General features: G+C 39.1%; 1 protein-coding gene and 1 long non-coding RNA gene across 2 annotated transcripts; both read right to left on the bottom strand.

Annotated features, from left to right (window-relative positions):
* Positions 1 to 459: 459 nt before the first annotated feature.
* On the bottom strand, positions 460 to 10,417 carry LOC119736599. The gene is made up of 4 exons (XM_038210619.1): positions 10,338 to 10,417; positions 10,051 to 10,101; positions 6,549 to 6,752; positions 460 to 2,774 (listed from the first exon to the last, which is right to left on the bottom strand). The coding sequence occupies exons 1-4, from the start codon at positions 10,339 to 10,341 to the stop codon at positions 2,515 to 2,517; spliced, it is 519 nt and encodes a 172-aa protein (XP_038066547.1). The 5' UTR covers positions 10,342 to 10,417; the 3' UTR covers positions 460 to 2,514.
* A 3,096-nt stretch (positions 10,418 to 13,513) lies between these two features.
* Positions 13,514 to 15,179, bottom strand: LOC119736611. The gene is made up of 2 exons (XR_005272314.1): positions 14,686 to 15,179; positions 13,514 to 14,055 (listed from the first exon to the last, which is right to left on the bottom strand). It is a non-coding gene; the product is annotated as an uncharacterized LOC119736611 (long non-coding RNA).
* Positions 15,180 to 15,391: the final 212 nt, after the last annotated feature.

Raw genomic sequence — 15,391 nt, forward strand, 5'->3', positions numbered from 1 at the left:
TGTAGGTAGGTAAAGGGCGGGGCGGGGGGGGGCTGGGCAGGTGGGGGGCAGGGGTGGATGTCACGGAGGGGGGGGGGGCAGCATTTCTGTTAAACCTGTTAACCATTGTAACTTAAAGGACTAACACATTTACAGGGGGCGACTTCATGGGGCTAGGATTCCCCCCCCCCCCCTTTCTACGCCGCTTGGCGGCTGGGTCACAATCGTTGCAGAAATGAAGCTGCCTTTTTATGTAATTAAGGGACCGGTCCTATTATTTTTTTTAGCAGTTTATGTGAACCCCACTAACAACATGGTCGGTCGGTTGCCGGGTTAGTCGGTCAGTCCTTTCATCGGACTGTCTGTGGTTTCCCGTCTCGCTCACGAGAGCTTACGAAGAGTTCCCTTTTGTTTTCAGTAATAAACATGAGACCGCTTCACCAAACAACTTAACACAATGCTACAAGGGACCATCAAATAATTCTTGTCAAATCATTCTTTATTTCTATTTCCCTGTAGTTTTAAGATGTTTTCACAAATCGATTGTTTTCAGCCATGCATCAATATTAACACTGTAGATAATATTATCTAAGCGTAAACACAAGTATGTTTAATCTGTCATGATACCGGTAACTTTTCAAAATCGATACATAAAATAACTGAGGGAAAATAGTTGAATTGATAAACACTACATTAGAAAAAAAAATGAATCATAATTAAGTGTTGTTATATGCTGTTTGACAAGATCGAAATGACTTTAAAACATACTGTCATGACAACTGAGCACAAAACTCGGCTTTGCACCTCTTTCGAAATTGATTTCCCGAAAATACAGTAAAAGCAAAATCTGAAGTCGTATATTGGTCTTTTGGTGTTATTTGTTCATTTTTGTTATTGGTTTTTTTTTTCAAACGTGTCTTTTTTTCCCGACACAAAACGTCATAGTTCATGCGCAGTTGCTCGGTACATTCTGTGAGTCATTTCGTTCTCGTGCAAGTAATAACTGACGAAAGGTAGAGAAAGGTCAATACGCTCTGAATTAAATCTCAACATCCCTAAAATATTTTCCAGAAATCTTCAGACCCATTAAAAGTAAATCTTTGTGTGTACCAGCAGAGTGACATTACTCGCTGGTTTACATACGATGGGCTAGGAATTCTATCTTGTCTTCTTTCGGAAACGAAGTCAGTTTGGACTTTTTTTGTGGCAACACTAAGATGGGTGTTCTTAGTCATTTCAAGGGTGCTGAATTCGATTGTGCCTGTTGTGTTGTGTTGATGGTAAGTGGCACCCAAAGCGTGAAAATGCTCTAAAAAAGCACTCCAGTCCAGTCAAAACTCCATCTATTAATTGAATATTACATTTTCACTCTAAAACGTCTGGTCTCTATATTTTGTCACCCCCCAAGGGGTTCGTTTTTTTTTTGGGGGGGGGGTTAAAAAGTTTACGATATGACCGCTTTGATATGTATGTGACCTATTTTGGAGTAGTATTATAGGGTTGTAAATGGCGCCACAAACATCGAAATGCTCCCGTCCCCTTCCACCACTTTTATTTGTCTGCAGCCAAAAAAATGGGCAACATTTAAAAGAAAAAAAATCAAACTTATACACAAAATTATTAGGCCCCCCAAGCGAAATCCTGGGTACGCCACTGACTGTTGAGAAACACGAGAATAGGCAATATTTTACTTTTTTAGGGCAAAAATGTACCTTATTCTGAAGCACTAAATACGTAAAAGGCAGCCATTTTATTTTTTCCCCTCGGGATTAAATGAAGTCACTACTTGAATTAAAGGTTTTAGTGATGCGACAAATTTTTTTGAGGAACACATTTAGTGCAACTTTCTTCTCCTCTTGAAATGTATGAAAACTATTTGACATCCCTGTTTGGTTAATTGTATCTAAAATTGCATTTCTTTAAACATTTCACATTGTCCATGCTTTTCCGAACAACTAAGGGTGCAGTTGCTGTGATGTCATTTCAGAGAGACAATTCCAATATGGGTTTTTTTCTGTTGAAATGGTGAACCCAAAATTTGCTTATTGAAAACATTTCTGAGAAAGGGTTGATCGTTGGCTTTCTGCCATGTACTTACACAACAACGATTTACCCCCCCCCCCCCTAAATGACGATACCAAAATATCCAAAATTCTAGCTGTTTGCAAACATTGGGGTTTCTGCATGCCTGGAATGACATTACACATTTGCTCATGAATATGGAAATTTGTATCAGCATAACAACAAAAAGGCGCCTAAAGTGAAAAGGACATTCACAGTGACAAAATAAGCTTAAATGGGACACAAAGTTTTATTTTCTAAGATTGCATTGGAAAAAAATTGCCGCACTTCATAGGCCCTTATATATTTTCCCCATCACCCTGGACCCAAAACCTGGATAGACCTTATGCATTGTGGAAGTCTTCAGATGGTATTTTTTTGTTATTTACGATGAATACACAAAGATTTACTCTTGCCTGTTCCATAAAGATACAAAACCAGTGCCCTCTAATTTCGCCTACAATGACAAAGTTACTACATCACGAGGAGCTTGGCGACGAATGCCAATGCGAGGAGTGCCGCTAGAGGGCGCACCGCACTGCCACTGTTGCAGTTATCGCCGTCGCACATACACAGTTTGACAGTGATCTCACTCTGACCGGGAATTAAGTCAGGAAACATCATCAGAACTAAAGCGACCGAATCCGCACCCTCGTAACACTTATTCTCGTACGTGATTGGAATCTGGTAGCATGATCTGAGTGTTCCATCCTTGATGTCAACATCAACTCCGGCTGAAAAGGAACCAGACGAAACAAATGAGACACGAGTCGTGAATTTGAGGAGATTGCAGTTTTGTTTATTAAAAACACTCTGATTGGGTTGTTGGCTATTACATGATTCGTTGATGAACGGGGTTTGGGTAGTTCACCCGTATGCCTGCGGCTAAGCACTCTTATAACATCCTGTCTTTAAAGTCTCGGTGCAATGATTAGGATTTCAGTTCCTCTATAAATATTAAGTGAGAATCCCGAACACCTTCCCTTTTGGGGTTTCTTACGTTTAGGCCAAAAAAAAAGTCTCCGGTTTCTGGTATGCGCGCGCGTCCGACGCCGTAGCCATGCGCGTCGGCAAAATGAAAAAGTTTTTTTTTTTCAATGAAAGATGATTGTCTCAAGACCGCCAAACTCACTGGTTTGACTGGAATCCTGCTGCTGCACGATTTAAGAAAATAAAACACGAACACAACTTGTTGCCAGGTAAGGAGCTGTGAGATAAAGAGAATACTTTTTAGGGACCTTTGTGTTTACCTATGTCAATAAACTAAATAGCATGAAACTTAATTAAACAAGTCAGGTGTGTTTACAAACACAAATGCCCCGCAACCGTGACTGTTCCCATAACATAACACCACTCTTTTAACATCAACTTACACGTACCGTACCTTGGTCACATGGAACGTTCATTGACAGCATTAGTGTCTTCTGTAGGTTTTATATGAATTAATCCCTAATCCCTAGAATCTCAGAATAAATACAAGATTTTTATTGTTTAAGCCACTGTGACCTTGACCCTTGACCTTTCGACCCCAATGCGATAGGCCTATTTGGATTACCAAGAACGATCCACAAACCAAATTTGAACTTCACATGTGAAGAATTTCTCAAGTTATCGCGCTGACAAAATTTCTTTTGTTTTAGCCACTTTGACCTTGACCCTTGACCTTTTGGCCCCAAATGCAATAGGCTTCTTAGGATTGCCAAGGACAATCCACTAACCAAATTTGAAGTTCATATGTAAAGTATTTCTCAAGTTATAGCGCTGACAAAATTTCTATTGTTTCAGCCACTGTGACCTTGACCCTTGACCTTTCAGCCCCAAATGCAATAGGCTTCTTAGGATTACCAAGAACAATACACAAACCAAATTTGAAGTTCATATGTAAAGTATTTCTCAAGTTATCGCGCTGACAAAATTTCTTTTGTTTTAGTCACTGTGACCTTGACCCTTGACCTTTCGGCCCCAAATGCAAAAGGGTTCTTAGGATTACCAAGAACAATACACAAACCAAATTTGAAGTTCATATGTAAAGTATTTCTCAAGTTATCGCGCTGACAAAATTTCTTTTGTTTTAGTCACTGTGACCTTGACCCTTGACCTTTCGGCCCCAAATGCAAAAGGGTTCTTAGGATTACCAAGAACAATACACAAACCAAATTTGAAGTTCATATGTAAAGTATTTCTCAAGTTATCGCGCTGACAAAATTTCTTTTGTTTTAGTCACTGTGACCTTGCCCTTGACCTTTCGGCCCAAAATGCAAAAGGGTTCTTAGGATTACCAAGAAAATCCACAAACCAAATTCGAAGTTCATATGTTAAGTATTTCTCAAGTTATCGCGCTGACAAAATTTGTCCGGACACCCACACCCACACCCACACATATATGCATACAAGTGGGGCACCTCCTTTAATTTGTTCTCGTGTACTAAAATTTTGCAACGTCGCACACTTTGTCAAAATGTTGCTCTTGTTTTAACCATAGTTAATTTCCAGGGCTGAAATTCGCACTTAATATCCCTTTTCTAAAGTTCTTCCATTTGCTACGGATCAACCCACCTTGGAAATTCCTAGTTTTTGAATAAAATCTATATATCTATTTCGTGAAAAAATTGTGGGGTACCAAAACGGTACCCCGCAAGTCGGTGGGCATTCCTTGTGGGGTACCTCCCATTGTTCCGGTACCCCACAAGGCATTGTTTGTACACGCACAACAGAAAAACAAAGACCATAGACAAAACCAAAGGGTGGTGGGTGTTAACACCAATCATCACAAAAAGTAAACAATCGATGGGCATCACAATCAGCACTTCTTCGGGAAGATTTTACATTAAGTTTGGTATTTTGCTGTTACAATTTTTTTTCAGAGATGAGGACAATAATGGAGGGACTGGGAACCAGTCTAAATTGCGCATATCATTGCGTGCGTTGGGTTTTCCCCACTGGTCTATTTATAGCAAGCTAAAGGTTGAAAATTGCGTATTAATTCTAGAAGGTTCTAGCCCACAAACGTAGTGAACGAGTCGCCGGAAGGAACGCTTTGTTTAAATGTTTTCTTAAGCACAAGAGAAAAAGGAAAACAAGGGAGGTCGTCAAGACGCGTCTCCAGAAGAAGAGTTTACGTAAGGCCCCCCAAAAAAGTCTCCGGTTTCTGGAGCCGTAGCCATGCGCGTCGGCAAAATGAAAAAGTTTTTTTTTTCAATGAAAGATGATGTCTCAAAACCGCCAAACTCACTGGTTTGACTGGAATCCTGCTGCTGCACGATTTTAACGTGCTTTTAGAATGGGTTATGGTCGAGAATAAGCTTTATGTGGCCTCTCTGGACTCCCATATATTTGCATTAAGTTTAGTCGGGCACCATTTGCAGTCATCAGCCGACATTTGAAGCAAAAAAATCAGGAAAAAAAAAAAGCCGCGTCTCCGCACCACTTTTTGGGCAAGCTCCATACCAGAAACCGGAGACTTTTGGGGGGGGGGGGGGCCTAAGTAGATATTTCTGAATTCTAGCTTAATTTGTTGTTGCAAACGCTAGTGTTGCACCTTGAACTCATGATCTCCAAGGAAAATTTCGACGAGGACTTTCTGCCTACCAAACCCAACGTGCATGGTTTTCAGCAAAGATCCTATATATTTCGGCCCGGGAACACAATGACGAAGATCGTTTTAGCATTTTCATAGCGGCACACGGCTGGACTTTGCCTGGGTTTTGGTATCGACTAATATAAGCCGGAAAAAGGGTGTTGTTTATTAATTAATAACTCAGGAAGCAGGTTTTTCTGCAAATTTTTACTGCATTACTTTTTGAGGCTTGAAGCGATTGACAGATAGGGGGCCTCATTGCAAACACCAGTGTTACAACTTTTAAAAATGCACGTAGCCAGGCCTATTTTTTTCTTCAAATTTTAACAAAAAGTAATGAACATACGACAACGATTTTTTTGCACACCAGTATAAGGGAAATAAACCCTGGAAGTTGCATGACGATACGGTCTTCCAAACGGGAGAAATTTACTTTCAAAAATTTTGCCCGCCTGGGTGAACACATGGTGTGCATGTAGTTTCATTGAAAATAAGGTGTTATGTTTAGAAATCGCCCTTCGCAACCATATGGCTGATTGAATGGACTTCAACTTTTTACTCAACATGTCTCATACGGTTTGTACACGAAGACATGCCGAGGACTTAGCTCAGGTCCGCGGAGATCATGTTATCGCATAACCCACAAGCTCAAAGTACCTCGAAGCCACAAACTCGAATCGACAGATGTCTGCTACGCGTGCGTACCCAAATATGTATTTGGGAACTAAAACAGAGATCAAGTCTTGGCCCATGGTCGACCGTTGTTAAACTGTCCAGTTTCGGTGACATAAAACTTAATACATGTAGCAGGATCTGCCGAATGAACTGAACTGAATGACCATTATTTTGAATCAATTAATGATCAAGTTAATGTTGAATGTCCTAGGAAGCATTAATTTTAAATGGCATTGAATGAGCCAGAAACTTTTACCTGTGGTTTTCCCCTTAACATTTCCTGCAGCTTTTACGCACTTTGCGTTGTACAGTGTTGCGTCCTGGCAGGATGATTTGCCTTTGTATGTATCTGGAGGAGGGGAGTTGGCGCAGTCTGCCTTCATCGTGTACTGCGGGTCCAGTGGTATGTTAAGTCCTGTTGTGTTGAAGGTTGTACATTGGTAACAGTTCAGTGCTGAAGCTGCAAAGAGAAAAATTCACAGAGAATGAGGTGTGAACAGCCAGAATTCACTTGTTATTTTGTGATAACTAGCGGCATACCGGTTGGAGTCATATTTGAATGTTACTGTGACCTCGATTTGCATGTTGACCCCAAGTGGGCGTGGTAAATCTTGGTGAAGCACTTTTGCCACAATTTTTTCATCATCAACGTCATGTTTTGCGCTGTAGCGACCCGTTTCAGAGTGTTTCATAGAGACAATTTTGTACATATTTAAAGGGAAAATACAACATTTGCAAACATCAAAAAATAAAACTGCCAAATCATTTTAAAATACCTTGCTGGACTGTTAGTGAATGACAGTGTAAAGCATCCTGTAAAATCATGGCACCTGGTATACTGTCATTTTCAAGAAAAGTGGTATTTTTGTATCAATTTCCAACGCTGATCGGCCTACAGCGTTGGAAACAACTGGCTTTTTTTTCAAAAACTGGCCCCAATTGACCATCGCACTTGTTTGCAATCGATTACAAACCTATGAACGGGTCACGAGCCAGTTAGACTGGTTCCCTGACCTTACAATTCCCCAATGTATGTAAACTGCTCTGTTTCTTCTTATATGGAGTCAGGGAACCAGACTACAGGAAAATGATCGTTTTTCTTGGTTTTTATAGCATTTTCGAACCCAAAACCTAAAAAAAGTCAGTGTAACTATATTTGCTTTATATTCCCAACCCCCCAATTCCATTCATTTCTGAAAATTACAGCAAAAGCAAATGATGTATATTCCCTTTAACATTCAAAGTCTGCAAGAAACAAATTTACCAACAAAGCAAAACAATGCAACAGTTTTTTTTGGCACGTGCCAACCGTGCCAGAGAACGGTGAAATCGGAGCACATGTATACCATTTCAAGAACCGTTGATATAACCTTGCATTATGTGCTTCCACACACTCTTTATGCCTTTTACAAGAAACGGGACACGCACACATCAGACAGGACATCAGACAGACAGATAGCGTGGTAAGGTCTTAATATGGACTAGATTTACGAGGCCAGTTTGGTCGTGTTCCCTGAATGTATTTCATAAATTGTGAACTGTTGAATGTGATGGTGCCAGACTATTTATATACTCTAGCCTCACTTTCATTTTTTTTTTAAATGTGGCTTAAAACATTAGGGTATATTAATCACAAATTTTGATTTATTTATCGGAGCAGACTGGTATTAATTTGTAATTAACTTTATGTCATTGCTTTCATTTCTCTTCGCAAATTTCAAAAATGAATATTTTACTTCGCTTTCAATTTCATATGGCCGACTCGTGAATAAGGCCCATAATTATTAATAATAGTACGGAATATCTGTAGTGCAGAGGGAAAAACGAAGTATACATTTTGTTCGCAAAAGTAAAGGACTACACGGAAAGTCGTCAGACCTGACAACATTTTAAGGGATGCTATTTTCGAGCTAGACCTACAACCCGAAAATAAATTGCTTTTTATAAAAAAAACAACTTCAATTGATTCAATGATATACACTTGGGAACACACAAAAATAAATCAGGCAAAGAGTGATTGAATAATTACTTGACAAATTTTGCATAATTTGTTTGGCCCGACAATTATTTCGGTTGGATCTCTTTGTGCGTGAGTTGCTCAAAACAACATTTTTTCCCAGAGGGTCGAAGACGCCAAAATCCAAAAATACGGTGTTTTTTTTCGTTCAAATAAAACCAAAAAACCAAATTTAGAACATGGTACGATTGAAAACAAACAAACTTTCAAGGAGAACAAGGAAAGCAGCGTCTTTGAATTTTTGGCGCGAAATTAACGCTGCATTAAAACCCTGCTAATTCGATAAAATCGGTATGGAAAACCATGCAATATGTAATGAGTTAGAAAAGAGAAACCAATTACATTCCTTCCGATCACTTTCAGGCTAAATGTTCAGATTCCTCTGGATTTGGACGATTTCATTTTCGCCCTTCCCTCATCGCGATGAATTTTTCTTCAGAACACAATTTGTGGAACTTTCTACATCCTTTTTTGGTCAATTTTATTGAAAAGTACAATTCCTTATAAACGTTAAAAAAAAATTCCCATGCTTTTAAGGACAACTGCAAGGGCACTGTTGCTGAGATGTCATTTCAGGAAGACACTGTTCAGTTTAGGGGTTTTCTGTTCATTGTAAACACTTGTTCTAAAGGGCTGCCCATTGGCTCAATACATGCCATGTACGCAACCAGGTGCGGATTCAGAGGGGGGTAACCCCCCCCCCCCCCCCCCCCCCCCCCCCCCGCTCTAGCAAAAAAAATTAAAACAATTATAGTAATACTAATTTATGTTATGTCGGCCTGTCCGAAACAATCGAACATAAAAATCTGACGGGCCTGAACCCACCCCCGCAAAAAAAACCGGATCCAGCCCTGGCAACAATTAATCACCAACAGAAAAAAAGAACATTTACCACAGCAAAGCATCCGAAATTCTAGCAACTTTTTGAGCCGAAATAGTTGTAACATTGAGGTTTCTGCCTGGATTGACATCACAGTTTTGCTCATGAAAATGAAAATTTGCATTAACAGAAAAACCAAAATACCCTTCAGCAAAACAAAAAAGGAAAATAAGGTTAAATGCGACACAAAGGTGCATTTTCAAGGATTGCATTAAAAAAACAATTACATGACATGGGCCCTTCAATTGGCCCACTACACCTGTTAAAATGCGCTATTAGGCCAAAAAAAAAGTCTCCGGTTTCTGGTATGCGCGCGCGTCGCCGTAGCCATGCGCGTCGGCAAAATGAAAAAGTTTTTTTTTCAATGAAAGATGATGTCTCAAAACCGCCAAACTCACTGGTTTGCCTGGAATCCTGCTGCTGCACAATTTTAACGTGTTTTTAGATTGGGTTATGGTCGAGAATAAGCTTTATGTGGCCTCTCCGGACTTCCATATATTTGCACTAAGTTTAGTCGGGCACCATTTGCAGTCATCAGCCGACATTTGAAGCAAAAAAATCAGGTAAAAAAAAAAAAAAAAAAACCACGTCGCCGCACCACTTTTTGGGCAAGCTCCATACCAGAAACCGGAGACTTTTTTTTTGGCCTTAACGTGTTTTTTTGTAATTTTAATTTGGTTACAATTAATGAACAAAAGGTTTACCTATGCTATGCAGGCGATACAAAAGCACTGCCCTCTAACTTAACTCTGCCTTAGTCTTCTTCGCATCTTTCCTTCTTTAAAATTTCCTTTGATTTTGTTTTATGTAGGCCCCCTACTAAAATAAAAGGAGAAAGAAAATAAGTGAAAACCGACTCACCCCTCTGAACAGCCACGGCAAAAATGACCAACAGCACGATAAATTTCCCTCCTGGAAAAATTACAGAAAAAGTTTTTTTATATATCAAATTAATAGTAAATTCTGGTGCGGGAAGGTCTGGACCACTTTCATTACCTACATTATTGCGCGTCGCGTATTGATATGATTTGAACTAAAATAAAATTGCACTATTCCAGATTGTCCTAAAAAAGGAAAATAACCTGTAACTTCTAATGTTTTCAATTCTGTCTCAAAACTGAGGCATACGCGAAGTACTTAAAACTTACCCATGTTTTTGTTGCTCGTAGGTGCGATGTTTATTGAAGATTATTGGTTGCATGGGCAAACATGCAGCAAGTAACGATTGGAGTAGGCGAGACCCAATTTATAGGGACGCTACATTTTATGGGCGGGCCACAATTCACAGAAGTCCAAAAGTCGTATTTGCCGATTATTTTGTTAGCCAAAAACAAACACAATTTATCATCACAAGGCTCCAAACTAGACTGGAACAAAATGTTAAAGAGCGCCTCAACTCACATAACTCATCCAATTCAATACCAAGCCCACACATGCATTACACGCTGCCTGAAATAGACAGGGTGACTAAAAAAAAATGAAACCCTGAAACAGTTGCGTATTTTTTTCCAAAACGTGATCTGTTAATGTTTATGTTTTGGATATCAGAGTAAAGCTGAGGGTTTTTCTTTGAAATACAGGGAAAAAAATCATGAAAACAGCACATTGGGTTGCTGAGAAAATGCCAAAAATAAATAATAAAAATTTACATATCTTGTTTATGAAAAAAAGGCCAAAGTTTCAGGGTTGCATTTTGTTGGGATCACCCTGTGTAATATCAAGCATTCAATTCTCGGAAGGAGTCAATAATTAGATTTTCATTAGTTAAGCACTCTTTCGACAGTATGTTTAGTCAAATTTAAATAGTTCTTACATTTAAGTTCATTTGATTTCTTTAAATCAATGTTAATATATTTCATTTCACCCATTCGAAAATGTTCATTACCGTGGTCTGTGTTCTCATATTCTTATTTCTATGAAAGGTGTTTGACGGAGATTAACGGTTAACGAGAAAAACATCTCTCTTTTGAAACGATTTTAATATAAACATGGGGGGGGGGCGTATAATAAGTCAGACGCCTCATAGGTCCAACGCCTTATAAGTCCGAAATTTCGGACTTATGAGGCGTCGGACTTATGAGGCATAAAATTGATTGATTCCCCTTCATAGGCATAAGTCTGACGCCTCATAAATCCGACAACGGAAAACGAGGCGTTTAATTTGTCGGACTTACGAGGCGTCGGAGCTATGAGGCATCGGACTTATGGACCTTTATTTGGTTAGGGGATGCGATTTTGTCGGACTTATGAGGCGTCGGACCTACGAGGCGTCGGACTTATGAGCGGACCCCAAACATGGCGCCCAAGTTTGACTACAGATGAGTGACTATTGTACATAGGGCCGATTGCTGAGATAGAGAGCAAAAGAGTTTGAGAAAAATCGTTCACTTTAATTTACTCAAAAAGTGTTTTATGCTTGTACACGTTTTTTTCCAATAGTGAACTGATGATGATTGGTTTCGATCTTTGTTTCGATCTTTGTGAACAAACAGACCAACTCCCTCACTCCCAAGGTTTGACACCACTTCACCTTGATTTATATCGCTGTAAGTGTACGGGATACATCATTTGACATTTCAGCTTGGTTACATTTACGACTCACCAGAAACATTACAAGGGTGTTCAACGTTTAAAGAGGGGGACTTTGGAGCGTTTCGGCTAATAATTAAACGCGCAAGAAGTGGGTCTCTTTCATGAATTTTATGGCTGATTCATGTACCTGCTCTTACCACATACAAGTGAAACCAGTCCTATAAAATAGTTTATTTCCAAAACGCAATATACGCCATTTTGTTCCTTTTTAGAATCCTGCTATCTTCCGGCTTCCCAAAGGCACAATCGACAGCTGTTATATACTTAGACACAACTTAAGAATAAAAAGGCGAAAATGAAGTTTAGACACGGCTGTTATACTGTTTTTGTTCATGTAAGTTTCATAAACGTGCAAATGTTTCTCCTTTCTCAAGATGGAAACACCCCCCCCCCCTCTTTGGTGCAGGTCATTGTGTTACCAGAATATCAGAATGTTTTTAAAGATATCTAGGGGCATGTGTTTGTATAGGGTATAGGGAGATTGTGGGGGGGGGGGTACCCCTTCCTCTGTCACCTATCATGCTGGGTATACTCCAAAGCACACTTGTTAAATTAACATAATGTTATAATGTTCCTCTCACGCAAAAATATTCATTTTAAACAAAGAGATCTATACTTGTTATTCATAAAGATGTTTGCATATACATGTAGTTGTAAGCCCCTTTGCCGTTAAAACCGTTCTTGAAGGATACATTGAGAGTCTCGTGATTTGGGGATTTTTGAGGGTTGACAATATATTTCAATGGGTAAAGTCAAGAAATCTTCCGTTGCCATCCTCTGTTATGAGTATGCTGTTGAACTCATGGATGGTTTATCAAGTCTATTAAATTTACGGCAGTCGAAGATGTTGAAAATTACCCGATATCTATAAAAAAACAAAAACCAATGAACACACTGCTACTGTAATTTGCTAGTCTTAATTTGTCAAGTTTTAATAAGTCAATCAAATCAGCAAATCCCAACATCCATAAAGTCTGCTCAAACAAGCTACATCGAACAAAATGCAAAAAAAAAAGAGTTTCCATTTAAAATTTTAAATAAATAATGCATTCTTCAAGGAAACATAAATCAATTTTTAAGAGATTTGATAATGTGTTCTGGTAGCGAGTCTGGTCCGGCCCTTTTTGGCCTTCAAATCAAATAAATTGGGGGAAAAATACTAAAACGTTTCTCCTGACAATGAGTTATTCAAAACTAAAAGAAGGTAAAAGTTTTAACCAAGTCCATCACAATTCAATAGTAAGTCCTGTAAGAAGTTAGGTCACAAACACAGGGGGTGAACAATAGCCCAACAGTTCGAGCACGCTGTGTCTCATACGTAACGAAAGTTTAACCCTCCAAGATATCCATGGATTTCAGTGTTTTTTTACTCTACTATTGTTTATCTGCAAGGAGAATACCCACAATGGGCCCTATTCACGAGTCGGCCATATTGAATTGAAAGTTAGGTAAAATCTTAATTATTTTCTTACCTTGCGAAGAGAAATGAAAGCAACTTAATTTATAATCAATTCCAGTCTGCCTCAATAAATAATTTTTAATTTGTAATTAAACATTCCCGAATGTTTAAAGCCATATCTAAAAAAAAATGACAGTAAAATAAGGGTCCATTGTGCCTGCATAAATAATCTGGCGCCATCCCATTCAACAGTTAACAATTAATAAATACATTTAGGGAATTCAACAAAAATGGTCAACTCGTGAGTAAGGTCCATAATTTGTATGTTATTAGTCTTTGCCATGATTATGTACTGTATCAAAGAAAACATAGTGTTACATATGGGACGAAAATGGGACCTTTTCTTGGGCTTAACCAATAGACCATTATCATGTTGCGGCCATGTTTTTCCCATTCGAATAAACGTAACCAAAGCGAAGCTGGATGGAAAAATAGTCTGGTTCCTTTTTGTACAAAAAACATTATCATTCAGTACTGTTATTGGATACAGGGAACATGACTGAAATGGTGGCAGCATGATAAAGGTCTATAACAAAGAAGTGCCTTGGTCACCGTTCATTGGAAAGCTTATTGCTTGACTTGAAACCAGTGTCTTAAAGTTGACCTAATAATGCATTGTAATGAAGTTGACACAATCTGATTAAACAGTGGAAAAGTCTGGAAAAGTCAGGATATTAATAGGACCGTTTTACGCAAAAAGGACTACAGTTTATTTGAGATGGGATACAATTAAAATTAAATGTCTTGAGTGATAAAATTAATTTTGTACAAACACTGAATGCATTTGGGAAAGCAAAATCTGATTAAAAACAAATCTTCAACCTGCCTAACCACTCCATTTCTGATATGATTTTGCAGGGTATTGAATCTCTTGGCCATCGCAAGGACTCAGTTCGCCTCAGCAGAGAGAAAGTGTGGATGAATCGTCTTCGAACTATTCAACCACATGGTCTCAACATCCAACTTGGAAATGATTAATCCTTTTTTTCCTCCATTGTCTTCTGTTACAGATAATCCATCTGGTTTTCCTTGTTTGTGTTTACCCATCTTCCCCCATCTTTCATCCCTTTCCACCTCCATACTGTTCCCCCCCCCCCCCCCCCCGCATCATCCCTTCACTCCCACACTCTTTTGTCCGTTCCCACTCCCTGTGACCTTTGATCCTTCCCCTTTCTGGTCCCTCCCCTGTTCACACCAGACCCCTTGTGGTTTGCCATCTCCCTTTGTTTCTTTGTTCTCTCATCCACCCTCCCCTGCATCTTTCTACACCTTTCCCACTTACTCCTCCTTTTGTGTTTCTTCTTTCAGCCCTGCATGTTTGTGTGCACCCCCATGTTAATGTATGTACCTCTGTCATTTCTGTTTTAGCCTCTGAAGAAGAACTTGCTAAGTTCGCAACGTCAGGCCACATTAATTTTAAGATTTAAAAACAAATCTGGCAACACCCTGTTTCACTTAAGAGGATAACTAAAAAATTCCCACTTTTGAAAATGACGAGATACACATTTAAAGATAATGAAAATGTTCACATTTTGATTCTTTGCGGATAAGCCTATTCTACGCAGTTTAGATTTCAATAATTTTTGTTTCTAATTTGAGTGACACTAATTAATTATACCCTTGAGTTTAATATTCAATGAGAAATCTTTCAACAAAAAAACAAACAAAACATACACCAGCTTAGTTAAAGACACCCCCATTTTAATAGCGGATGCTTTCTCAATGATACAGATGAGCTATTGGCCCATATATGAATATCCATCCGAGATCATTCTAGTCAAGTTACTAAACATGTCGAAACCCAGCAGATGATAATAAATATAATACACAGCGCCTTGCTAATAGGCATTGGCGGTGCCGACAGACAAAACACGACTGTCTAGTGACATGTCCACAAGTCTAGTAGGAAACTGGCAAGAAGTCCATCACAACCACAGAGCTACATGTATATTAAATTACTAGAGTGCTAACTCCTCATTCTTACGCGTGGAGATGCTTTGAAGCCGTCCTGGGCGCAGACATTTTGAATTCCTGTGCCTGTTTGTAGAACATAATGAAATTGGATGGATTGAATTTGGAAAGTGTACTCTAACTGCAACGTGCAAGTAGAACATACGCAAACAACTTAAGCGCGTCACGACGGTTTTAAAA

The sequence above is a fragment of the Patiria miniata genome, unplaced genomic scaffold, assembly GCF_015706575.1.
Source record: "Patiria miniata isolate m_02_andy unplaced genomic scaffold, ASM1570657v1 HiC_scaffold_10, whole genome shotgun sequence".
Classification (NCBI taxonomy): Eukaryota; Metazoa; Echinodermata; class Asteroidea; order Valvatida; family Asterinidae; genus Patiria; species Patiria miniata.